This window comes from Gossypium raimondii, chromosome 1 (assembly GCF_025698545.1).
Source record: "Gossypium raimondii isolate GPD5lz chromosome 1, ASM2569854v1, whole genome shotgun sequence".
Lineage (NCBI taxonomy): Eukaryota > Viridiplantae > Streptophyta > Magnoliopsida > Malvales > Malvaceae > Gossypium > Gossypium raimondii.
Window position 1 is genome coordinate 29,424,877 of NC_068565.1, and position 25,852 is coordinate 29,450,728.

Consider the following 25,852-nt stretch of genomic DNA (forward strand, 5'->3'; position numbering starts at 1 on the left):
TTTAATTTCCAATGTAAAATTTTGACTCTACTATCATTATATAATGAATAGACATTTACATTTTAGACCAAATCATATAATAGATTAATATCATATTTAAACCCGACCCGATCCAATAAATACTTCTAGTTCTACATAGTCCTTGTTGAGTCCGAAGTTTCCTCCTGCAGCTCCTTAACTTCTTCCTTTCCGGACAACAAATTCATCACATAAGCATCTCAATTTTTTTTTTTTTTTGAAACAATGTTCATTTATTTTCATGCCTGGTAACCGATTAAAGAACGTAAATGTTGTCTAATTATGGGTTTTTGGTTGTGTGAGAATTAGAAGCAACAACCATTTTCTGGATTGTGTACTGCCATTTACAAGGGAATTAATGTACATAAATATGCTTTAGTTTTGCCAAACAAGGCTGTGACGCAGAAACAAAACGAGGCAGCAAGAATGGAGTGCTGATGGACACGAATCTATCACCAAAACCCTCCAAACTGGACAGCATTCAGCTACCTCCACAGTAGGGCAAAACTTGAATTGCTGTCTCCTATGGATGAAATGTTTTGCAGCATACCTGCATCACAAATTCATGCAACTACGCTTCTTTACAGATTCCTTTCATAAGGTTCAAGCCATGGAAATCCCAGATAATCAAACACCTCCTTCTCTGTCTCCAATTTCAGACTTGCGGTACCTCTTGAACCCTGCAAATGAATTCACAGGAATTGATCCACATAACACAGACTTAGCTAAATTAACACAGCAAAATTGAAAAATTACCCGTTTACCGCCTGAACCATGCGTAGCTGGAAACAGACCTGTATCATCAAGTCTATATCCTTTAGATTCTGCTAGCAGTCTCAACCTGCACTGAAGGATCGATGTCAGTGTCTACATGTATCTGCTTGTTCACAACAATTAAGAGATGCAATCAAGAAACAAACAAAGAAAATACATATGAACCATAACTCATTAATCCTCCATAATGCCATCAGGAAATCTCTTCCATTGTATGAATAGTAACATAAACATGGTTCGTTTAGATTTGCAAGGGAGAAAGAATAACAAAATAAGCCTCACTCAGATACAAGAGGCAGGTGAAATTAGCATAGAGCAGGTAATCCAATGGAACGGGAAGTAAATTAGCTCTATACCCAGTTATAAAAACTAAACTTGTAAGGTGGAAAGTCTAATAGTATATAAGACACATTCAGCTACAAAAGGTAGGAAGTGACTTTTGACACCAAAAAACACCCAGGAATGTTAGTGAATTAGATTATTTCAACAGCATTTGTTGATAACACTATCACATACTATCAGCAAAAACCATACAAGGAATACTCATATATGCTACAATAAAATTACCATCCATCAGCTAGCAACACAATTATACCAACAAGTGGCATGTCACATCCAATAAATAGTATATCTTGAATGTATTGCACCAATCCAATGTTGACGTTCAAACAAGCAATGTTAGCATGATGATAATGCCCAACGCCACAAAAACCAATTCTCATACTAGTTCATTCTTTTGGTAATGAATATACCTTCTATTTAACACATCATTCCCAGTCCATGCTATTAGTCCAAATGCATATATGTCCCTCGGATATACCTGCAAAGTAGAAATATAGCATACAAGCAAATTACTGAATTATACTGTAACTTGCAAACTATAACATGAGAATAACCAACGCATAAAATTCAACATGGCTTGATAAGACTAGTAAGAAGATAAAAATAAAGAAGTTTTCCATGACCTGAGAAAACAAGGTCACGAATTAAGCAAATCATGCTCAATAAGGATGCAATGATGACATTTCACTAAAATGCAAGAGAAATTGTTGTTACTAACCATCTTATCCTTCTTTTTTTTCCATTTTCATGAATAATTCTGATTACAGTGTAAAGATCAACGAGCTACCTTAAAGTCTATGCGGTGCCTGAGCTCTCGTCCAGGATAAGTGCAAAGACCAAAATATGTATCAACACCTGAATCAGTACCCTATTCATAACATAGCGAAGTAAAGGTGAAATGCAATCAAATTAGGGAAACTTTAGAACAGGAGTCAAGAAAATTCAACACATTACAGATCAGACATCAAGTATTTGGTACTAAAATCAAGAAATAAACAATAGCTACCCTATCGGAAAAGTCAAATAAGCAACTTGAATTACAAATTCAGTCTTCAACAGAATCAAGTTAGCTAATTTTGCTTTTGCAATTGAATTTTTCATAGAAAGTACCAAGTCTAAAATCTTCAGCATCACCTTTTAGGTTTTCTTCTCATCAATTTATTTTATACCAAACAAAGCATTTAACTTCTTGTTATTGAACTTGGCTATCTATAAATTGTTGACTCTGCAAGTCTTGTAACAACAGGTAATATCTTGGTATTAAACACTAATAAAAAGCCATCATTCTGTAACCTTACACAACCCAACTAGGAGCAACTATAATTTGCCACTATTTGCTTAGTAGAAGCATGTTTCTTGTATGCAACTCAAGGAAGTGACAAGCCTAAAATTACAAGTACATATTAGCGCATCATGCATGACCACCCTCATCATCAGTATAGCATGAGTAAATACAAACAATAGAAAAAACATTTACCTCTTCACTATGGGTACTAAAAATCAAATCTTCCCTTAATAACTTCATCTCTTTTAACCGCTTGACATAATTTTGCAGGAAACCTTTATGGCTGAAATCAGAAAGCAATTAATACCATTTGTTACAACTAATACCATAAATTGTTAGGTAGAGAGTGGGAAAACCACAACAGGTAATACGCATATTGATATATATGAGTTAAGAAGAAAAAGGAGAAATGAAAACAGACCACATCTTTTGAACATATATTTGCAGGAAAATATCATAGGAAACTGAACTCAGGGATGCAGCTACAGACCGGAAATCATACGTAGAAAGCCATTCCACTTCTTAATAGGATAATAATAATCTTGCCTAAACCACTAGATAATTTATTAACAAGGAGCCTTCCTGATCTGGTTGCAGGAGAAAACATGGTCAATAGAATTAAGACTGAAAAATGTAAAAAGTTGGAACTCCAGAAAACATAGCATTATAGAGAACATCTCTAGTTTCTCTCTATAATTCAAAGAAACAAAAATAAGAATAATAATGTTCTTGGTTGTAAAGCTTCCAATTTATTATACTAGACTTTCTTGCAAGTTACTAAGCTTTCTTGCAATTAAAGTTTTATTCCCAATTAAACCTTAAAAATAACTAATAATCTTAGCCCTGAATTTAAACCCTATAGATATCTTATAATCCTAGCCGTCCATAATATAAGACAAATAACATAATATAAAAATTAAAAGCTCATGCATTATCTCCCCAGGATGGAAAACTTAATTCGAACGAGAAAACTTTTATTCTTGTGTTCTTTACTCTTGTTTATGCTTCTTGCGCAATTCACCAAACAATTGATTAGTGTTCTTTTGAGATTCTTCAACAGCTTTTGATAAATCTTGCATGCGTTTCTTGTACAATTCTAGACTAGGAGGCTTAAAATAGCTCAAAACATCTCCATTTACAGAGCCATTAGCAACAACCCGAGATTTTGAGTAATGATGTACATGACATCATTTATATCCGCTTGAAGAGCAATACAAATGTCTTCCCCCTGTTTAATTGGAATACGCGAAGAACACCAGCAACTCACATCTTGAAAATGCAGCAGCATTGCTGCTGCCAAACTGCATCAATTCTCTTAATTTAGCTGTTGTAAATACTCCTCAGGAACAGGAAGAAAAAGGTAAACCCCGAGTTTGTTGATACCCAAAATTGTCTGTCCAGGTAAAAGTCCAATTGGATCATCAATTTTGCGAACACCGAAGAAATTGAACCCCTATAAGGAAATGTCCTTGATAGTAGAAATTGTTGACTTGCCTTATCTTTTGTAAGATGTTCCATTAAATGGTAACAAGAAAGAATATTCAATTCCCACTCTTGTCTTGCTCAAGCAATAGCAATTTGTCTAAGAACTCCTCCTAGGAGAGCATTCCTGTCAGTGCATGATTCAGGGCTACCAACAAATCCAATCTCAGCAAAAATTCGTAATGTAGATAATTGCACAGCGTCATCTCTTCCAACAGGATAATCTCCCAAAAGTAATCATGTTGTAATTGAAAATAGGAAAGCTACACAAACATTGGATCCTCTATAGCTTCCTTTTTAATATGAGTTTGAGTGTAATATTTTACTTTGATCCTTAGCTGCGTTGACTTTTGCCAGGAGGTCACTTATATATTTATTATCATCTAACACAATGTATTCCTTATTCCCGGGATCAGGAGATTTGGAACTGGTAACAACTTTACGACGTTCAAACGAATATGTTGTCCAGATGCCAAGGAAAACAATCATGTGATTATATCAACAGCAATGTGAGCAATACAGATAACAGAAACCCACTTAAGTTTTACTTCGTAGCTAATTAATAGAGTTAACAAAAACATGTAATACTTGTCCTTTTTCTTTTTTAAAATGATTAGTAGAATGCAGTTTAGAAGCAGATAAGTAGAATAATTAGATTTTAAACAAAATCAATTAACTAGGAAAAGTAAGGACAGAAGCCAAAGAAGGAATTAGAATTTAAACCTTTTTCCATCAGGATGTGTAATTACAATGTCTAAATCTCCACAGGAAGCTTTTCCACGTCTATATGATCCCCCACATACAACAACCATCTTCAAGAGAAATATCAGAAAAAATTAGAGTAAGGATTTACATAGACATTGTTAAGCCAATGACATAACGTCTAATCACATGAAGATTGCTGCTTAAGGTAAGGCTGTGAAATATACATCTTGATACTTATAAAGTCAAATAACAGCATATATTATTCTAAAAACAGATTCCAGTAGGTGCAAATACCATTAAACAACAATAATATCTGCTTGCAATTTAGTCCTAGTAGAACCCTATTCCTAAAATCCAATCCCATGACGCATCAAAGGAAATCCTACAACCCACGAGAATTCCCTTACCTTTTTGATTAAAGAACATAGTTCATTCTACCATCAACAAGTTGATCCAGACTGAGGGAATGGGATTTAATCCAATAGCCTCCTCTCAAGTTTTTTCCTTTCTGAGCTTGCAATAAAGGTCAATTCTTATATTTATACAGTTCCCTAATAGATTAGATGCTTGTGCTGATTGTGGGACCACAACACACGCCAACAGAGGCTGCTTTTCCCAGAGTTTGATTAGCAGATACTAGCATTCCCTTTCATGTGTAAACTAAAAACTCCAAAAGTAAAGTTGATTTAATATGCTGTTGCAGGCTTATTTCATGAACACACTAGGTTTCAGTACAAGAAACGATACTGCTGAAGTACAATTTAATTAAATGTTTCATGCCTTATGAATCTCTTATGGCTAAGCGACAAGCTTAAGTGTACCTTAGAATTTTTAAAATAATTCAAGTAGTAGGCAACTGCACCATTATAATTATGGGTGTAAACAAGTCAGGCTCCTCATGTACAAAAATAGTGTTCAATGTACGTATTTACAAGTTACCAAACACAAACAAGTTGAGCTGCAGTGGCTCAAGTAAATTGCAAGTGGGGTTCAAGCAAGACAAATGAAGCTCAGTCAAGCTCGAGCCAAATTTAAAGTCTCAAGATTTTGGATCAGCCAACTTGGAGCTGGGCGATGTATCGATTTGACAGTTCAAGTATATCCCTAATTATAACACAAAATGAATAATTGACCAAATAACTTTATTTCTCAATTAACATATAATGGTCAAAGCACCAATATATAAAGCATTTATTATTAATTTCATAACAATTTTTTTGCAGTAGCCCTGTTGAGAATCTTTGATTTATTTGACAGCATTGAATAGCTAATCTTTAGGAATTATAACTGATTTTTAGAGATTCTAATTAGAGATATTCTTCCCTTACATGATTCAATGCTTCATGTATATATATATATGTACATATTTCTAAGAAATACATAGTTTTGAGTGAGTTTTTCTTAATATATAGTATTCACCTCTAGTTTCATCATGCTATCAGATTTTTTATCCGTTTTTTGGGATAAATTTTTCTCCTGATTTTCAAAGTTCGTTCCAAAAACCATAGAAACACTAAATTGGTACTTTCCACCCTAGCCTTACTTTTCTCTCTCACCGCCCCTACCATTGAGTTGGCATCCACTCACCGGCGAATCCTTGAAGTCCGATGACCAGAAGACCCGCGCATGGGCCTCACACGCCGTCACAAGCTTCTGCATCTTTGTTTCACATGCCGCGCGTGGCCTTCACCTGTTGCCACCGTGTTTTTTTCCAACATCATCGCAGTGCTCTTTGCTCCCTTCCGGTCATTCTCCTCTAGTTGATGGTGTATTTCAGCTAAGTTTTTTTTTGTGTGGGATCTCTTTTGTGTTTTTATGAGTGGTTTTTGTTATAATTTTTCCAAGCAGATTTTTTTTTGGGTATTAGTTAATTTTTTCAGCATTATGTTGAAAGACAAGAAGCTTGTGATTCCAACCAATAATCACTCATTGCAAATTAGTCCTGTTAAGCTTGATGGACATAATTACCTTGCTTGGTCAAGGTCCTACTTGTTTTTTTGCTCCCTTCCGGTCATTCTCCTCTAATTGGTGGTGTATTTCAGCTAAGTTTTTTTTTGTGTGGGATCTCTTTTGTGTTTTTATGAGTGGTTTTTGTTATAATTTTTCCAAGCAGATTTTCTTTTTGGGTATTAGTTAATTTTCTCAGCATTATGTTGAAAGACAAGAAGCTTGTGATTCCAACCAATAATCCCTCATTGCAAATTAGTCCTGTTAAGCTTGATGGACATAATTACCTTGCTTGGTCAAGGTCCTACTTGTTTATCAAGGCTCGTGGATTGTAGGGATACATCACCGGCACCACATTGAAACCTGAACTCATTGATTCAACTTTTAGTCAATAGGATTCAGCGAACTTTCTTGTTGTGGCATGGCTTATCAACTCTATGCAATCTCATATTTCCAAAACTTATTTGTTGCTTGATACTACGGAAAAGATTTGGAATGTTGTTGCTCTCACCTACTCTCGTATTAGGAATGATGCGCAAATTTTTTAGATTTGTAATAAAGTCCATGGTACAAAACAGAGGAGCTAACGATTTCTCAATATTTTGCTGAATTAAGTGGCTTGTGGGAGGAACTTGATTATTATTAAGTTTTTCAGGCGACTTGTACCAGTGATGCCAAGAAATTTCAAAAGATGGAGGAACGCGTTTTTTATTTCTTGGCTAGGTTGAATACTGAGTATGATCAGATTCGGGTTCAAGTTCTTGGCAAAACTCCGTTCCCTTCTCTCCAGGAGGCATACTCCTATGTACAATAGAAGGAGAGTCGTGTGCTGTTATGCTCTATAATCCACCTAATGAGAAAGTTGATCTCATTGCTAACTAGGATGGTCCATCGAGTGGTAAATCAAACAAGGATCACTTGACATGTGACTACTGTAGTAAGCCTCGGCACTCTAAAGATTTGTGCTCGAAGTTACATGGGCGCCCCACTCAAGGTCGTGGTGGAAAGTGAGGGAGTAATTCTCGGTCTCAGGAAAATTTGTCAAACTTTGTGACAATAGAGGACAAGTCCACTTATACTAGAAGTTTTACCTTGGAGGAGATTCAACATCTCCAACATCTAGTCTCAATTGGACTCTACCTCAGGTGCTAAGTCGAATCATGTCGAATCAAGTATTATTTCAAATGCACCATCTACTTCTGAATTTTAGATTATTAATTCCGGTGAGAATAAACATATGACAGGGTCAAACAAAAGTTTATTTAACTATACTACTTGTCCATCTAAAAATAGTGTATGAATAGTCATATCACTTTAACTATACTACTTGTTCATCTAAAAATAGTGTGCGAATATAACAGGGTCAAACAAAAGCTTATTTAACTATACTACTTATCCATATAAAAATAGTATATGAATAGTCGTTGACTCCCTTACCTCCGTATCTGGAACAGATTCTGTTGTTTGCACTCCCAATATCACTTTATCCTCCGTCCTCCATGTCCCTAAATTTTTTGTTAACCTTTTATTTGTTAGTACTATCACTAAAGCCTCAAATTGTAAACTTGAATTCTTTCCTGATCATTGTGTGTTTCTGGACCTCCAGACAGGGAAGACAGTTGGTAGTGGTAGATTGTGTGATGGCTTATATCTTCTAGATCGATCGTCCAGTATGTCTCAAACCTTATTTGGAGAGAATAAAGATGTCAACCGAGAGATAATTCAGTGGCATACGCGGTTAGGACATCAATCATTTACTGTTCTTGCCGAGATGTTTCCTACTTTATTTTCAAGAACTCAGATGGATTCTTTAGTTTGTGATGCATGTGAGTTTGCTAAACATACAAGAAATAGTTATCATTTATGTAATAATATAAGTACCGTTCCTTTTGAGATTATTAATTCTGATGTTTGGGGCCCTACTCGCCTTACTTCTTTATCTAGTACTCGTTGGTTTGATGCTAAGGTTAAGATTTTGCAAACTGATAATGGAACCGAGTATAACTTTAATGATTATTTAGAATCATATGGGATTCTACAACAGACCAGTTGTCCCGATACAAGTGCATGGTGTTGTCGAAAGGAAAAATCGGCATCTTTTGGTGGCTGCTAGATCACTTATGTTCACTATGAACCTCCTAAAGCCTTACTGGGGGGATGCGATTTTAGTTGCTGCTTAATTCATTAATCAGATGTCTCTTGGAGTCCTTAATTTTAAAAGTCTCATAGAAATCTTACAGGGCAAAACGGATTATCCAGTTTCACCGAAAGTCTTTGGTTGTATTTGCTTTGTCCATCTTTGACATGGGAGCAAACTAGATACTCTCCCACACAAAAAAGTTGTTATCCACCATCTGAAAAGTATTATGTAAATATAGATGTAAAATTTCGTTAGGATGAATCCTACTTTTCTTCATCATAACCATCTCTTTAGGGAGAGGTTATTGAAAATGAAGAGAAGACACTTTTCTCTGTTACTCTTTTGAGGGAGCATTTAGTTCCAGCAGAAACTTTGGTTCAAGAGAAGACTAGTGGAAGGTTGTTGAATAGGCTTGATTTAAGGACATACACTAGAAATGGCAAGAAAGAAGATGTCATCATACAATCTACTCTGTGCCATGACTCTTCATTTTCAGGTGAGTCTTCTTTACCTGAATTTTCTACTAATTTAGAATTATCAATAGCCCAACGAAAAAGTGTTAGAACTTGCACTTTACATCCTATCTCTGACTTTATCTCTTATGATTCCTTATCCCCATCCTATAGATCTTTTACTTTGTCCTTGTTCTCTATATTTATTCCACAAGATAGGAGAGAAACTATCACTGATCTAAGATGGAAAAAAGCTATGATTGAAGAAATGCGAGTTTTAGCAAAAAAATGAGACGTGAGAACTAGTTAATCCTCCTGAGAGGCAGAAAATAGTTGGCTGCAAATGGGTTTTTACTATCAAGTATAAGGCTAATGGTTTAATTGAAAGACCCAAAGTCAGATTAGTAGCACAAGGATTCACTCCAACATATGGAGTGGATTATCAAGAAATATTTGCTCCGATTGCTAAATTGAACACGATTAGAATCCTTTTATCATGTGCAGCAAATCTAGATTGAGACTTACAGCAGTTTGATGTAAAGAATGTCTTCTTACATGAAGACCTGGAAGAAGAAGTGTATATGAAAGTTCCTCCAAGATTACAGGATAAAGATACTCAAAGGAAGGTGTGTATATGAAAGTCTGCACCAGGCAAAGGTCTTCTCTTCTCCAAAAATAGTCTTCTCAAGATAAAAGTATTTACAGATGCAGGTTGGACTGGCTCTCTTAATGACTGAAGGTCTACAACAGGTTCTTGTACTCTTGTGGGAGGAATCTTAGTCACTTGGAGGAGCAAAAAACAAAGTGTTGTTGCTCAATCAAGTGCAGTGGCTGAATATAGGGCCATGGCTCAAGATGTTTGTGAGCTTTTATGGCTGCAAAAGGGTATTGGAAGAGCTAAAGTTGTTGAACGAAAATGGATCAACCTTGTACTGTTTCAACAAAGCAGCCATCAACATAGCTCAAAATCCAGTGCAGCACGATAGGACAAAGCACATCAAAATAGATCACCAGTTTATCAAGGAAAAAATAGCTAGTGGTGTCTTAAGTCTATCTTATCTAACATCCCAAAAACGGTTGGTTGATGTTTTTACTAAAGGGCTTAGCTATAAGACTTATCATAATCTTCTTTGCAAGTTCGGCATGCGAGATATCTATGCACCAACTTAAGGGGGAGTGTTGAGAATCTTTGATTTATTTGACAACATTGAATTGCTAATCTTTAGGGATTATAGTTGATTTTTAGAGATTCTAATTAGAGGTATTCTTTTCTTACATGATTCAATGCTTCCTATATATATTTCTGAGAAAAACATAGTTTTGAGTGAGTTTTTCCTCAATATATTAGAGTATTCGTCTCTAATTTCATCAATCCCTTTCTTGCGTAGAGGGAAAACAAAAGTAGAAAAGGAAGATATCAGTTGCATTTGTGAGGCAAAACATTATATATGTACAATACATAGTGGCACATCATCAAATAACTTTTCTACCGACAGGTCATAGCTTCACTATATTCAAAGTCTAAAGCATCATAGTTCAATCTAAAATTAGAGTGCTCACCCCAGGTATGATATCTTCTGCTGCTTTCTGTAAAACTAATTCCATCTCTTGAGCCTGTTCAACAAGAAAACACATCAAATATTTCCATAAAAATATGGGATAAACCTGAAAATTCTGTCAGGAAAACACTTGGCAGGAACATATAGTCAGACCTCATGCCGTGGGATCCTTGTCTTAATATCATCAAAATATTTCAATCCTATCACTTGAGCATTTGTTAAAGAATCTTCATTCTTCAAATCATCTAATGTACGATGTCCTTTCTCATATAATTTTAGGGCTGTAGCTGGACCAATTCCCCAAACTTCACCAAATAAAGTTATTGTCTTTACCTGCAAAAGATTGAAAAGAAAATGTTGAAAGGTAAATAAATATTAGAAGGCACTTCCTTTCCATAAAATTTACCACCAGATATACATGCAAGTCAATCCTTGTAAAGAAGACTTCTTTTGTAAAAATAAGTCCAAAGAAAGAAAAAGAAATTTAGTCTAAATTCAATCAAAAAAGAACTTTTTATCTTACCTTCTCATCAGTTTCAAATTGCTCCAACTTTGATAACTTTCCGGTAGTCACTATCTCCTGAATCTGCATAATATTCCAATGGCCTGGATAAATTTTAGAAGACTAAAAGGTCTATATGTGTTTGAAAATCGCTTAGAAGGAACATTTTCTGGTAATCTACACTATGCCCTGTCCTAAATTACTGTCCTTACTAGGAAAAGTTTAAATATGAAAATTAAAACAAGTCAACCAAACTGGGCAACAAATGCTGCAACCAAAATTTTGAACCCCAAACATGTACACTTACATGATCTTGCATTGACTTTCCAATTCCAGGCAGATCTTTTACCTGATCTGCACTTTCAACTTTAAAGGGCAACTTCTCAACAACTGCAATAGCCTTGTAGTAGCTAAATGATCTTCGGTCATCACCCAGCGCTTTTGGTAGAAATTAACCATCACATATTAGATCCTCAAAAAATAACATGTGGCGTACATGTGAAGCAAAACCAAGTCTGACCTCTATATATGTTGACAAGTTTCCCAAATATCTCTGTAATGCCCTTGTTTAAATCTGGCGGACTGTACTGAAAAGACATTTGCATGCCAACCTAATTACCAAGCACAGTATAATTTTACAAGGATGAAAACATGAAACTTAAAAGCATACACCTTGCTGTTAAGAGGCTAATTTTTAAGGCTATTAATTGCATTAAGCAGAAAAGAAAAAAAAAAAAAAGAATGGTCACAATAGGCAACTTCCATCTGCACTAACAACGGAACAGGGAACTCACATCCTTATCTTGAGTACTAGAGATTCCAGGACTGCTAGTTAGGGAGCTGGGAGAGTGGGGCTCAGTATTTGATGCCCAAGATACAGAGTTAGTTTCTATATCCCCTTTCTTTTCTTCATTAGTTTGTTTTATCTCCTCATGTGAGGATTTGATTCTTTTGCAATGTGAATGTTCATCATAGCTGGAAGAATTCCTGTTGGCTTGTTTAGGCTTCAAACTCTTGTCAAATATATCGAACCCTTCAGGATCCACTTTCAGAATGTAGAAATCCTCAGAAACCTTTTCACCAGCTGCCAAGCTTTCCTCCAACCACCGATACAAAAGAACATGCTGCAACAAGTAGTTGTTGCAAAACAGCTTATACTTCATGTAAGCACCTTAGGAATAAACTTCAACATGTGTACAACTCATTCAAAAGTAATTATTCAAATGATAATTATGTAATTTGGAATAAGGATGTGAAAAAGTAAACTTGGATTTTGTTTGCTATATAAATTGTGAGAATTAAATGTTACTATATACAATTTAGCTAAAGTTCAATATTCCTATATATTTAAACCGTATAATATGATTAAGTTAATAAATTCAAATTCACAAATGCCTGTAAGTTCTTCAAATACACCACAATGTTGTTTTTTCTAAAATGAATTCCAAAATTTGGATTTCAATTTCCTTTGTTATATACTTTGCGGGAGTGAAATACATACAATATGTGTATATTAGTCAAGATTCAATATGGTTATACATTAGAAGCATACACATAAGAATTTCAAATTCACAAATATGTGTAAATGTTTCAAGTACACTGCTAAACTAAATATATAAATTTGAAAATTCATCATTAATGTTACATTTGCACGTGTTTTATTATACAATCTACACTACTTATCAAATCTTTTTTTTTCTTTTGAAATCAAAATTCCCAAACACAACCTAAAGAATTCATGAATTTTAAAATAACCATTAAAGTAATAATAATATGTTCTTTATCAATTTAAAGAATCCAAATTCCTTCTTTGTGACACATTTTACCAAATGCAATATTAGCAAATTAAAAAGAAAAAAAAAAGGTGATTCTTAATCAAAAGAAAGGTTGCAATTTTCCCCAAGCAAAGGCAAAAGTTAATATAATTTTTACAGAAGTTAGCAATAACAAGGAATTTTCCATGATATCTTTGAAATACTATCAAATTAAAAGATGAGAAAGAGTACTGACCCCTTTGAAGCGAGCCAATCGGTCGTCATCGACGTGGTGAAAAAGAGCATCTGAGCTGATAGCAAAAACATGACTGACTTTTTCGGACAACTGAGTCTCAACCTTAGCTCCCATTTGTACCAGCTTTTGCTTCCAAATCTAGAATTCACCGCAAGAAAACAATAAAATAATGGTGCCAAGTAAATGGGATGTTATGGTAATGGGAATAGAGAGTGAAGAGACCTGTAAACGAAGAGACTGGACGCCATCTTCGATTAAGAAAACCGTCATACCGGCGAACATTCCTTGTGGATCGGGGGACGGAGACTTTCTTTTGGTTCGCTTGGGTGCCATATTTTTTCATCTTCTGGTTTTTTCAGCAATCTTCATAGAATAGTTATGTGACCGTACGAGGGAAAATGATAAAGGGTCAAACCGAAATTAGATAGTAGTCTGAGATAATAAGAAACAGAGAAGAAGAACGAGAAAATAGAATGACGAAATACAAAGAGAACAAGAACAGTAGAGAATTTTGTTTTAGAAATTTCTCGAAAATTCTATGTATGCAAAATATATACATATATCCGAATTCTTCCGACCCGATCTGGAATATGTTTTTAAAAAAATGGAGTTAGATGGAGGGGTTGGATGAATTTAGAAAAATAATTGAATTGATTTGAGGGCTAAATTAACTCTGTATGCAAAAATAAAAGATTATTGTCACGTAGCATTGATCGTTTTCAGAAAGAGGATGAAATAGTGCGGTTAACTGATTAAGTGATAGTTGTTTTGTCATTTTTATTTTCAGGTTTGATTATTTTTCTACTTATATTTATTTTATTTTGTTTCATATTTATATTTTTATTTTGTTTTGTTTTGTTTTAAAATTTTATATTTTTAATTAATATATTTTTAATATATCAATATTTTTAGTTAAATAATTAAATAATAATGATTTTATCTTTGAGACTCATATTCAATTTCCTTCTTCTAAATATATTTGTAATTTTTATTTCAAGTTGTTTCAAACTTTTTTTATTTTTAATTAATAAATATATTATTTTCAATTTTTATTTTTAATTCCGCTTTTAATTAATAATTCAATATATATTGCATATATCATTTTGTTAAAATATTTAAAATTAATAACTCCTTTATATATAATATAAACATCAACTAATTTTTATATATTTTTATGTATAATATTTATATGTCAAATATTTATTTTCTTCATGTGTATAGTTATTTCTAATATTATAAAATGAAATAATTATTTCAAATATAATTATTATTTTATATGTAAAATATTTCAAATATCATTGTTTTTTCATCTACATTATGGTATGATATTTCAAATATTTTTATATGTGAAATATTTCAATTAATTATGTCAAATATCATTATGTTTATATGTGAAATATTTTCAATACACACAAAATATATAATACTAAAATTTACTACATGATGATATGGATTGAAAAATAAATATTACACATATAAAAATTATATTTACTAAAAATAATCATATTTTAATGATTATTTAACTTTATGAATAAAAGAGTTGTTAGTTAAAATAATTTTTAAATAATATATTTATTAATTAAAAAATAATAATAATAATAATAATAAGCTTAAAATAACATGAAATAAAAATTACAAATGTATTTAGAAAAGGATTTGAACTTGGGTCTCAACGATAAATTTAACCATTTAACCAAATGAACTAATATGTTAAAAACATTAATTAAAAATATAAAAAGCTTAAAACAAAATGAAATAAAAATATAAATATGAGTAGAAAAAGAATCAAACTTGAGACTTACAAACCCATTAATAATTAACCATCTAATCAAAGAAACCAATTATATTAAAAAGTCGAAAATACAACTTATGCGTTTTCCGCCACTCTCTCCAAAACAGCCTATTTTTCTAAAATTTTAAAAAATCAACTTATTTAACCAATAAACTTTTTTTGACATATATGACCTATTTAGCCCGATTTGAGATTTATTTGTCTACTAAGATATTTACAAAAATATTACTTACATATTTATATATAATATAAAACTAACTAATAAGGGGTTATCAATAAAAAAGGTCAAAATGAGGTGGAATTAAAGAAATATGTTGTTGTTGTTTTATATTTATTGGGATACGATGATGTTGGAGAGAAAGTGAAAATCGTGTCTTATAGAATGCGTTTTCACTAAAATTTAATAATTCAACTTCTTTGGTCAAGTAGTTAAATGTTGGTGTTTTTGTCATTGAATCTTGGGTTCAATTCTTATCCTATTCACATTTGTAATTTTTTTATTTCATATTGTTTAAAGATTTTTTATTTTTAATTAATGTTTTTATAATTGTGATTTCATCTTTGAATTCTAGGTTCAACTCCTCTTAGAAGCATTTTAATATGTATTTTTTTATTTCATATTGTTTCAAGTTTTTTAACTAATGTTTATAATTAATAAATATATTGTTTTCAATTGTTTTTTAATTCATCTTTTAATTAATAACTCTTTTATTTATAAAATCAAATAATTATTGCAAGTATTATTTTTAGTAAATTTAATTTTTATATGTGTAATATTTATTTTTAATCCATATCATGAGTGTAGTAAATTGACATATTATATATTTTTTGTATTTTTATTTGAAATAATTAATTAAAATATTTCATATATAAAATATTTGAAATATCATACCCACAATGTAAATGAAAAATCAATGATATTTGAAATATTTTACATATTTAAAATAATTATTTGATTTCATAATATAAGACATATAAATATTATACATAAAGAAAAATATATCTAAAGAATTAGTTGATGTTTTAAAAAATAATTACATCTTTATTATTTGATTTTATAAATAAAAGAATTATTAATTAAAAACTTAAAAACAATATATTTATTAATTATAAACATTAATTAAAAGAACTTGAAACAACATGAAATAAAAATACATAATGCTTATAAGAGAAATCAAACTTGAGACTCAAAGATAAAATTATAATAATCTAACCATCTAACCAAAGAAACTAATGTCTTAAAATATTAATTAAAAATAAAAAAAAGAGCTTAAAACAAAATGAAATAAAAAAAATACAAATGTGAGTACAAGAGGAATTGAACCTGGGACTTAAAAACAAAAACATTAACATTTAACCATTTAATCAAAAAAGTTAAATTGTCAATCTTTAGTGAAAGTGCATTTTCAACTTACGTGGTTGAAAGCATGCCTTGCAGGATGTGTTTTCACTTTTGTATCTCGGTAAATATAAAAAAACAACATACTTATTTAAATATTAAAAAAACAACATATTTCTTTAATTCCACTAGGGGTGAGCAAAATATGATTCGACTGAATTATTCGAATCAACTCGATTTTTTTTCAAAATTGAAGTTTGAATCGATTTGAATTTTCGAATTCAAATAAACCAAATACCAAACTCTTTTACTTCCCTTCCCCCAAATCCCCCCTTAAACCCTTTTACTTTCTCCCAAATAATTTATTTCTCTCCAAACCTCCAAAACTCTTTTTTTATTTTCTCCCAAAACTTTTACTTTCCCCAAACCAATTTTTTTCCTTTTGTTTTCCCCAAAAACTTTTACTTCCCCCCATGATTTTTTTTAAAATTTATGTTTACTATTTATATTATTGAATTAAATTTCACATTTTGTACGATGTATATTATTGAATTGTTTAATTATGTTGAATTTTATCAAATTTTGTTAAAATTGAATTATTGATGATGCCATAAAATATTCGTGTTAAAATTTTCATTAGTATCAATTTCACATTTATTTTTAAAATAACTTTTATTAAAAATCACATTTTATATTTAATATATTTTTAAATTTCAAAATACATAGTAACAAGAATCGAAGATAATTGAAACAACTAAGCAAGCAAAGAAGCTAGTCTATATATAAAAGATGAATAAATAAATTATGAGGGGTTGAAAGTTAATAACAAATTTGATTACGGTGGGTGGCAGTGGCTATAAGGACCCAAAGTCATTTTTTAATTTAACTCGGAAAAATATATTCGGTTCGATTAGAAGTTCATCTCAACCGACTCGATTTGAAATTTCAATTTAAGTTAGGATGATAAATTAGAATTCGTTAACTCGATTTTTTTCATTCGATTCGATTAAACGGTCACCCCTAAATTCCACCGTTAAAATAATGTTTTAATATATGTACTTGTATTTAGATTAATATAGTTATATTAATCATTACCTTTAGCATTAATTAACAATATTAAAACAGTCATCTCTATTCTAACCGGATTAATTTTCAATTTTTTGTTGTCCTCTATATAGTTCTAACTAATGGTCGTACTCTTTGAGTTAGTTAAATTTAGTTCTTCAAGTTTTACTTTTCATACAGCAGGATTTTGTAATTTTTTTTTGGTGAATCATAAACGCGACTAGCACAATTCGAATTCAGATCACATCTGAGGTGGTTCAACATCCTTTATCATTCATTTTGTAACATTTAGTATTATACGTTTTACTTTTTTTTCAAGTTACTATTGATACGGTTTTGTTTGAAACAAAAATTACTCTTACGTTTTACTTTTCGATATTGATGTTATATTTGATTCTTTCATATTCACACATTTTACTATTCTTAACGTTTAGCTACTTATTTGACATTTAAGTGTTGAAAAATATAGACATCACATATATAATAATGACAATTACATGTTATTATTTATTATTGTAAGAGCCCATTTTTGCCTGGGCCCATACCAGTAAAACAGACCCAAATAACAAAAAAATAAATATAAAAAAACCAAATAAAAATAAAATAACAGTCTATTATAACAAAATTTGGCCCAATAAACAACTCAGCCCAATCCTAAAGCTAATACCCTAACCCAATTTACACGGCCCGATTCAAGTTGAAACCCTAGCCTTCAACTGTTTCTAGCTTCAGCCGCTGCCTTCCCTCAGCCTCACGTGCCCCACGAGCCACCCCTCCGAGCCACGTCACCCCAGCCACGCGCCTCCGTACACCGTACCTGCAAAGAGAACGGAGACAACACAGCACACAAAAGAACAAAAAAGGAAGAAAAGAAAGGAGAATAATAGCAAAAAAGAAAAAAGAACAGAAAATAGGACGATGTATTTTTCTTTGATTTTTATTTTCGGCTTTAAAAAGCCATAAAACAGAATTTGCAAGGGGGAACATTTTTTACAGATCAGAAATAAAAAAGGAAAACAAAGGTTGCCTTCTGGTTTTCTCCGATTTATTCATTTTATTTTTTACGAATCAATTCTTCAAAAAAAAGGAAAAAGAAAAGCTTCTAAGGAGGAAGAGGGGCTTACCGGAGATACCTCGCGATCGCACCGTCGGTGGGTGGGTCTCCGTCGTTGGCCTAGATCCGAAAAGGGGATTGTGAGCCCCTGTCTCGGCGCTCATGGGGGTTCAAAGACCCAACTTTCAAATCACCTGGAGGCCGGGCTTTTAAAAACCTCTGGTTGCTCTTCGTTGGCCGCCGATTCGGTGGCGCTGTGGCGAGTGAACGAACGCCGGCGGGAGCCCGACCGTCGAAAAACGCGGGGAGCCTTCAGAGAGCCTTCCCATTTTTTGAAAAAGAAGAAAAAATGAAATTTCAGGAAAAATTTAATTTAAATAATATAAACTAAACGGCGCCGTTTTAGCCCCCCATGACCCGCGCGCAACCCGACCCGCTCCAGGGGGGATCCGCGCGTTTTCATGAAGTGGGATATTTTCGTCCTTCGTCCCTCCTCGTTATAGATTTGTTTTAATTTAGTAATTTTGCTTCTTTATTTATTTTTTAATTTGGTCCCGAAATTTTATTTTGTTTTCAATCAGGTCCCTGGCTCACTGACACGCCGGAAAGTGGACACGTGTCCAGGAATTGGTTTATTTTCCCTTTTGGTCCTTTTTATTTCTGCGCGTTTCCAGTTTAATCCTCTGTTCACTTTTATAATTTTATCCGTTTAATTTCGTCCTAGTTTTGATTTAGTCCCTAAATCAGTTTAGCTCATTTATTTATTTCAACCTTTTTTTATATATTATTATGTATATATTATCATTCGTATTGTTATTAAAATCTTCATTTCACATGTATTATTTATTTAAAATTTATATATGTAATTTAATTTACTTCTTATATAATATTTACTTTAAAATTTATTTAGATACTATTATTTTATGTAGTTTTTAAAAACTCTATTTTTTGATTTATTTCAAATTCTCATGTCTGTGTATATTATTATTTTTATAACTTCTCGATTACAATTTCCTTTCTCCCATGCTAATCATCTTTTCAATTGTTTTAGGACTTGTGTATTTATTTGTGTTAATTTGGTTATTTTTAAATTAATTTTTAATTCATTAGTTCTCAATTGTTAGTGCTAGAATTTACATAATGTGTGACATATGTTTTATTATTACACATTTTTGTGTTGCTTATTTGTATTTATTAGTTCTTTATCGCTCATTAGCATACATTTTAGCTTATGAATTTTTTTCTTTTATGATATACATTGTCATCCCATTATGCTTTTATTCATCAAAAGATTGTATTTCTTTTAAATATTAAAATCATTTTATTCAAAAGCTTTCAAGATAAACGCGATACTCGAAATTTGGAATCCTCGAGAGAATCGAGCCCTAACGTATTGGGTTCCAATCTTCCTCGATGAATCTAAATAATCGAAAATTCCTTTTAATTAAAACATAAATAAAAGCTCATTCTCAAGAATTGATATGTGGTGTCCTAACGCATTGGATATGACATATTGTTCTCTCGAGACGAGGATTTTCTAATAAATGAAAATAAAGACAATATTCGATATTTAGGAATTTTGTGAAATCGAGCCCTAACTTACTGGGTTTTGATTTTCTCATTTGACCCAAATAGTCGGATATCCTTCTCAAATGCATAGATTTTAAAAGTCAAAAAAATAAACTTAATTTTGAGGATTTAAAATGTTGCACTCTAACTTACCGAGTGTGACGATTTATTTCTTCGAAATAAATGAATCTCATCGTTCAAATCATTTTATTCAAAATAAAAGGATCGTATTTTAAAATCTTTTCAAAATTTCGACATTAAGACATTAAACAATCGATTCGGTACCAATTTTGGGCGTTACGAGGATGCTAACCCTTCCTCGTGCGTAACCGACTCCCGAACCTATTTTTTCTCAAAATTCGCAGACCTAAAATTTATTTTTCAGGGTGATCCGATCACACCTTCAATAAAGGTCGGTGGCGACTCCAATTTTCATTTTTAAAGTCGACTACCAAATTTTTTTTATTTTTCAAAAAAAAATGGTTATGACAGCTTGGCGACTCCACTGGGTAACGCATTTAGAGAGTCAAGCCGTAAAATTGATTTTTTTCTCTCTTATTGTCGAAAACTAAAAATTTGATTTGAAAAATTACGATATTTTCTTTGCGCTTGTTTGCATGATTATTGTAAATTGAGTTGTATATTTTGGCATCATATTGCATAAGACTGTTTAGTCTTGTCCTTTTAAGTGGGAGTGAGAAGCTACTCCTTCGTGAGGTTTTCACCTCCGTGCAGGATAGTGAATCACTTTCGGGATACATCCGTACCTATATCTTCGTGAGATTTTCATCTCCGTGCAACCATAGGGAAATGTATTCCCCTGAACCGAACTCGGTCTGTATGAGCCTATAATGGGTGAAGATCGAGGAATCTGCTGGTTTTGGTACCTTGACTTTAGAACCAAACCTCATATAGTGGTTTAGGAACTTAACCTAGGTAGAGCCACTCCAAATCCCTAGTGGTTACCTGATTAGGTACTTTCTATTTTCCTTGTTTACTTCTGTTTTGTACTAACCCCTTTTGTTGTGTTTTGATTGTGATTGCATTGCATTTGCATCTTAGGAAGGAGATATTGATTCAGTCTCAATTACTAAATTAGAAAGTTTGTCATGGAATACAAATTCCTTGATAAAGTGGAAAACACTACGGTTGCCTCAATAAATTCTGAGAAACACAAGAAGATCGATGGAAGAGTTCGTGACCTTGCTTCGTGGCCTGAGGATTCAAGATGATTTTCTAAGAGCCTTCAACGTTTCAAAGAAGCTGAAGATGGGCAGATGATGGATCGCGACCAAGATCAAGAAAAGAAGCTAGTAGTGGCATCTATTGGAAATTGGTGAGATTATCTCAAACATGCGCATGAAGAAAAGATCGATGGTCTCTTGGAATATAAGGGCGAAGCCGTACATGCCTCTGCTTTATGTAAAGGAATTTGCTTTCTAGAACAGTTTCCTAAATGTAATTGAATCAGAATCAACGTCTCTTTAGGCATGCATTTCATACATCTGTATCGTATGCATTAAAATCCATTGAAAGAGTCTAAACGAGTAAATTTGTTTCAGCTAATCTGGAAAACCAACTAACCAAACATCCTTACGGTACTCGTTGCAAAACTAAGGAAATGGATCAAAGATTAGAGAAATTGGAGCAAATGCAAAAGGATATGCAAGATCAGCTACAGAAACAAATGAAGGAGCAGTTGGAAAAAATTCAATAGGACATGACAGAAAGGATGCGGGAGTCTCAAATGGACATGATGACTGAGCTGACGCAATTACTAAAAGGAATAAATAAGGGAAGGGTCCTATGGTTAATGATGAAGGAGAAGACAAGGATAGACCTATCTATTCTCTAGGCTTTACGCCTCTGCATGCGCAGATTCAGACCGAGGCTGGATCAGGTTCTAATCCTAGAGATAACCCAGTGAATCTTGTTATTCCTGATTTCGATGAAATGGCTGAAAAAGAGAAGGCAAACGTCGAACTGTCAAAACAATGGGAGGATAGGTGTAAATGGTTGGAGGAAAAATTCAAAGCCTTGGAAAGCGCCGATAGTCACCATGGAATTGATGCGAAAGATCTGAGCTTGGTTCTAGACTTAGTACTCCCTCACAAGTTTAAGATGCCTATAGTGGGACTAGCTACCCAGAAGCCCATATCACCATGTTCTATAGGAGAATGACTGGGTATACTAACAGTGATCAGCTATTAATACATTGTTTTCAGGATAGCCTCATTGGAGCTGCGTCGAAATGGTACAATCAATTAAGCCGTACCGAGATTGGTTCATGGAGGAACCTAGCATAGGCATTCATGAAACAATACAGTCATGTGACGGATGTGGTTCCCGATAGAATCACTTTACAAAATTTGGAAAAGAAATCGAATGAAAGCTTTAGACAGTATACACAGAGGTGGAGGGAGGTTGCAGTCTAAGTTCAGCCACCCCTCTTGGAGAAAGAGACGACAATGCTCTTCATCAATACACTGAAGACTCCGTTCATTACGCATATGTTGGGAAGCGCAACAAAAAGCTTTTCTAACATAGTTATGAATGGTGAAGTGATTGAGAATGTTATAAGAGCCGGAAAAATTGAGGCGGAAGAGGGTGATAAGAGATCAACCTCAAGGAGAAGAGAAAATAAGGTGAACAACACAGGTTACTCAAGGTCAGCAAGTCATCCAGGTAAAGGGGTCGCTATTCAACAAGGTTCATCAAGACAAGAACCTTATGTGAAACAAGGCACTGAGAACCTCCAGTTCACGCCAATTCTGATGTCGTATAAGGAGCTGTATCAAAGCTTATTCAACATGCACATTGTTGCCCCTCTCTACATGAAACCTCCACAGCCTCCGTACCCCAAATGGCACGATGTGAATGCATAATGCGAATATCATGCGGGATATACGGGACATTCCATAGAAAATTGCATTGCCTTTAAAAAACTGATTGAAAGGCTTATCAGTATGGGCGTCGTTAAATTTGATGATTCCTCCAGTGCGGAAAATCCATTACCTAATCATAATTGATAAGTGAAGTGAATGCAATGCACAAGCAACTGAAGAAGGGACCTTGTTAGATATCTGCCCTTATAAACGTGAAAGTGTTTTAAGCAATTCGACTGCAGAAGAAAGCCCTGTAGTTTTTAGAACTTATTTAGAGTAATGTTCAGAACATTTTGTTGTTTTTAGCCTAAAAATGATAGAAATTTCCTTTGCAAAATAGGCTCATGTCTGAACGTTATTATTCTATTGAAATACATCTTTGTGATCACTTTTGAGCCAATGTTCTTTCGTTCCTTTTGAATAATTATTTTTTGATTATTTCATTCTTTTGGATTTTCTTCCACATCATTCATTCATTCATAATCATATTGTATAAATAGTTGTTCATGAATTTATACATTCTTTTGTATATTCTTGGTACTTATTATGGGCCCCCAGATATCAATTACGTGAATGACTCTGCTACAAACCAAGATTTTCCTTTTGAGCGGGGCATGTGTTTAGAGGAATCTCATGACTTTGAAAATGACAAAGATTGTAGCTTATCTCCGGACTTGTTGAGGATGGTTGAACAAGAGGATAGATAGATCCTACCTCACAAGGAATCATCAGAAATTGTGAGCTTGGTGAAGATTAGAATTGACCTGACCGCAAAGATGAAGCAAGACCTTGTTCAAAGATGTCTTTGTAGGATCATACCAGGATATGCCTAGGATAAACGCTAATAAAGAAATCTGTACAACAGCGCGATGTCAAAATTTACAGTATGAACGATGTAATTCTTTGCCGGGGCAATGCCTTTCTCGTTGAGTCAGCATAGCTTTGCCCATTTGAAGCCGGGTTTCTATCCCTTCAAGATGTTTTCTGTCGTAGTTGCACCCCAAAAGGCTCTATGAAAGAAATGAAGGTTTTTCGCATACAAGATGAAAGTGAGAAATCTTATCTATAAAAACATTGATTCTGATCGAAAGGGTTCAGATTCAAAAAAAAATGAGAGAGAAAAAAATCAAAATCAAAATCAAAACAAAAAAATAAAAAATAAAAAAATCAAAGTCAAAAGCAAAAAAGAGAAATCAATTAAAGTCAAAATAAAAAATATGAAAAAGAGAAAAAAGAAAAGAAAAGGAGAGGCCAAGGCGAAAACCTGTAAAAGGCGCTTTGTGACCAAATGAGGTTTTGAGTTGAAAACCCAAAAAGGGCGACTCAAATTTTGAGCAAAATGGGGCATGGCCGTCATCATCATCGAAGGTTTCCCATGAGAATTGCTTCATTTTTTAGATCATCAAAGGGATAGAGGTTGCTTCATGCGTCAAAGTCATCATATGCAGATATAGAATTCTAGAGAAAATTATATTGGAGAATGCATTGAGCTTAAACAATAGTACGATAGCTGAGGTCTGAAATCAACTCAGAAGCAGACACCACGATTCGTCACCGAATTGACTAGAGATGAACATCAAGAAAATTGAAAAATGACTGAGACTTGTAAAATTACCATTTGCCCTTCTTGCTTGCCGAACATCTATCAAGATTTCTACCAGAGCAACGCTGTTCTCTTTGGCTTATGGGGATGAGGTAGTTTTACCCATTGAAATCCCCTCCCTCCGGGTATTAGAGTTGGAAGGATCCAATCGCGATGTGATTAGTTGGACCTAGGAAAAGGGGTTAAAATCTATTCATTAGGGTCGGATGTACCAGATGATACGAGCTCATAATAAACAGGGTCATCTCAGAGAATTCCACGAAAGGGTGGATGCCGAAAAAGTCCATTCCTCAACAAAAGGATTCTAGAAGGAAATGAATGCTAAGCCGGGGATGTCCCTGTGCTGTAAAGAAGACTTTTTCAGAGGAGCATTGATCTTGAGCGAGACCGCCGATCCTATAAATACGGATCCAGTAAAGAAATACTTCGTTTAAAGAAGAAGAGAGGACCAATTTCAAAAAAAAAAGATGATGAAAATGAAAAATGAAAAAGTAATGATGGAGAGGCTAAGGGGAAAACCCGCAAAGGGCACCTTAGGCCAAAGAGGATTTGAGTTGAAGACCCGAAAAGGGCGGCTCAAATATTGATTAGAATGGGGGCATGAAGCGATCAGAGCGATTCGAATTTTGATCATATTGGGGCATGTGCTGATCTTGCTATGCCTAAATCAATAGGAAAGGATAGGCGACATCTTGGGGCATCGACAAAACACTGTAGATCTCTTAAACACAAGTCAAACTCAGAATGGTCTTCAGAAAGTTTGTACAAAGAAGTTCAAGCTGCGATATCTGGGGCACCCAATTCTCATATTATTTGTTGTTCTTGGAATACCTTTTTCTTTTCCAAGATATTACATTCCCAATTAATTCCTTTGTCATCCTTCTTTACTATTTTCGATAATTTATTCTTTCGAGCTATGCTCAGAACCAACTTTATCCTTATCCATTGTTATGACATTTCTTTGCAAACATGTTGTATTGGAATAATGATTAATGGACTAATAAAACTTTCACAAAGGAAGTTTTGCATATTACTTTGAAAATTTTCTAAATAATATAGGAGCCTGAAACAGGACTATTGTTTAGAACACACCAAATTTAAAGGTTGGAAATTTGGGAAGGAATAGTCTAAATTTAGAGTTTCTCTTTGGATTTTTGTTGTCGAATGCGTTGATTGACAAGACGCCATGTTGGTGACAAAGCTTACATAAACAAGCAAGCAATGATCACCAGCCAATAAGAAGAGGTTACCTCAGAGAAGAGAGCCTTCATTTGCGCATGAGTCTTTAGTACGACATCCTGAGAATGGTGTAAGAAACCAGAATGATTC

The 25,852-nt window shown here is 33.4% G+C and overlaps 1 protein-coding gene across 3 annotated transcripts; it reads right to left on the reverse strand.

Moving 5' to 3' along the window:
- Nucleotides 1–250: 250 nt before the first annotated feature.
- On the reverse strand, nucleotides 251–13,914 carry LOC105785547 (DNA polymerase lambda). 3 transcript variants are annotated; one of them, XM_012611654.2, is made up of 14 exons: nucleotides 13,439–13,911; nucleotides 13,217–13,354; nucleotides 12,001–12,330; nucleotides 11,727–11,793; nucleotides 11,514–11,644; nucleotides 11,228–11,290; nucleotides 10,858–11,037; nucleotides 10,706–10,759; nucleotides 4,625–4,713; nucleotides 2,612–2,702; nucleotides 1,922–2,002; nucleotides 1,545–1,612; nucleotides 775–859; nucleotides 251–698 (listed from the first exon to the last, which is right to left on the reverse strand). In XM_012611654.2, the coding sequence occupies exons 1-14, from the start codon at nucleotides 13,547–13,549 to the stop codon at nucleotides 600–602; spliced, it is 1,587 nt and encodes a 528-aa protein (XP_012467108.1). In that variant the 5' UTR covers nucleotides 13,550–13,911; the 3' UTR covers nucleotides 251–599. The 3 variants fall into 3 exon arrangements, 2 of the variants coding, with proteins under 2 accessions (XP_012467108.1, XP_012467106.1); XM_012611652.2 differs by having other exon boundaries at nucleotides 11,727–11,817; nucleotides 13,439–13,910; XR_008197559.1 differs by having other exon boundaries at nucleotides 641–698; nucleotides 775–864; nucleotides 11,727–11,817; nucleotides 13,439–13,914.
- Nucleotides 13,915–25,852: the final 11,938 nt, after the last annotated feature.

Excerpts from the sequence above, each read along its gene's own strand:
- LOC105785547 (XM_012611652.2), bottom strand. The coding sequence starts at position 13,549 with ATGGCACCCAAGCGAACCAAAAGAAAGTCTCCGTCCCCCGATCCACAA. Across the intron at positions 10,760-10,857 it reads CAAGGATCCCACGGCATGAG|GCTCAAGAGATGGAATTAGT; the intron begins GTCTGACTATAT and ends CTTGTTGAACAG. Across the intron at positions 2,003-2,611 it reads TTAGTACCCATAGTGAAGAG|GGTACTGATTCAGGTGTTGA; the intron begins GTAAATGTTTTT and ends TGTTATGAATAG.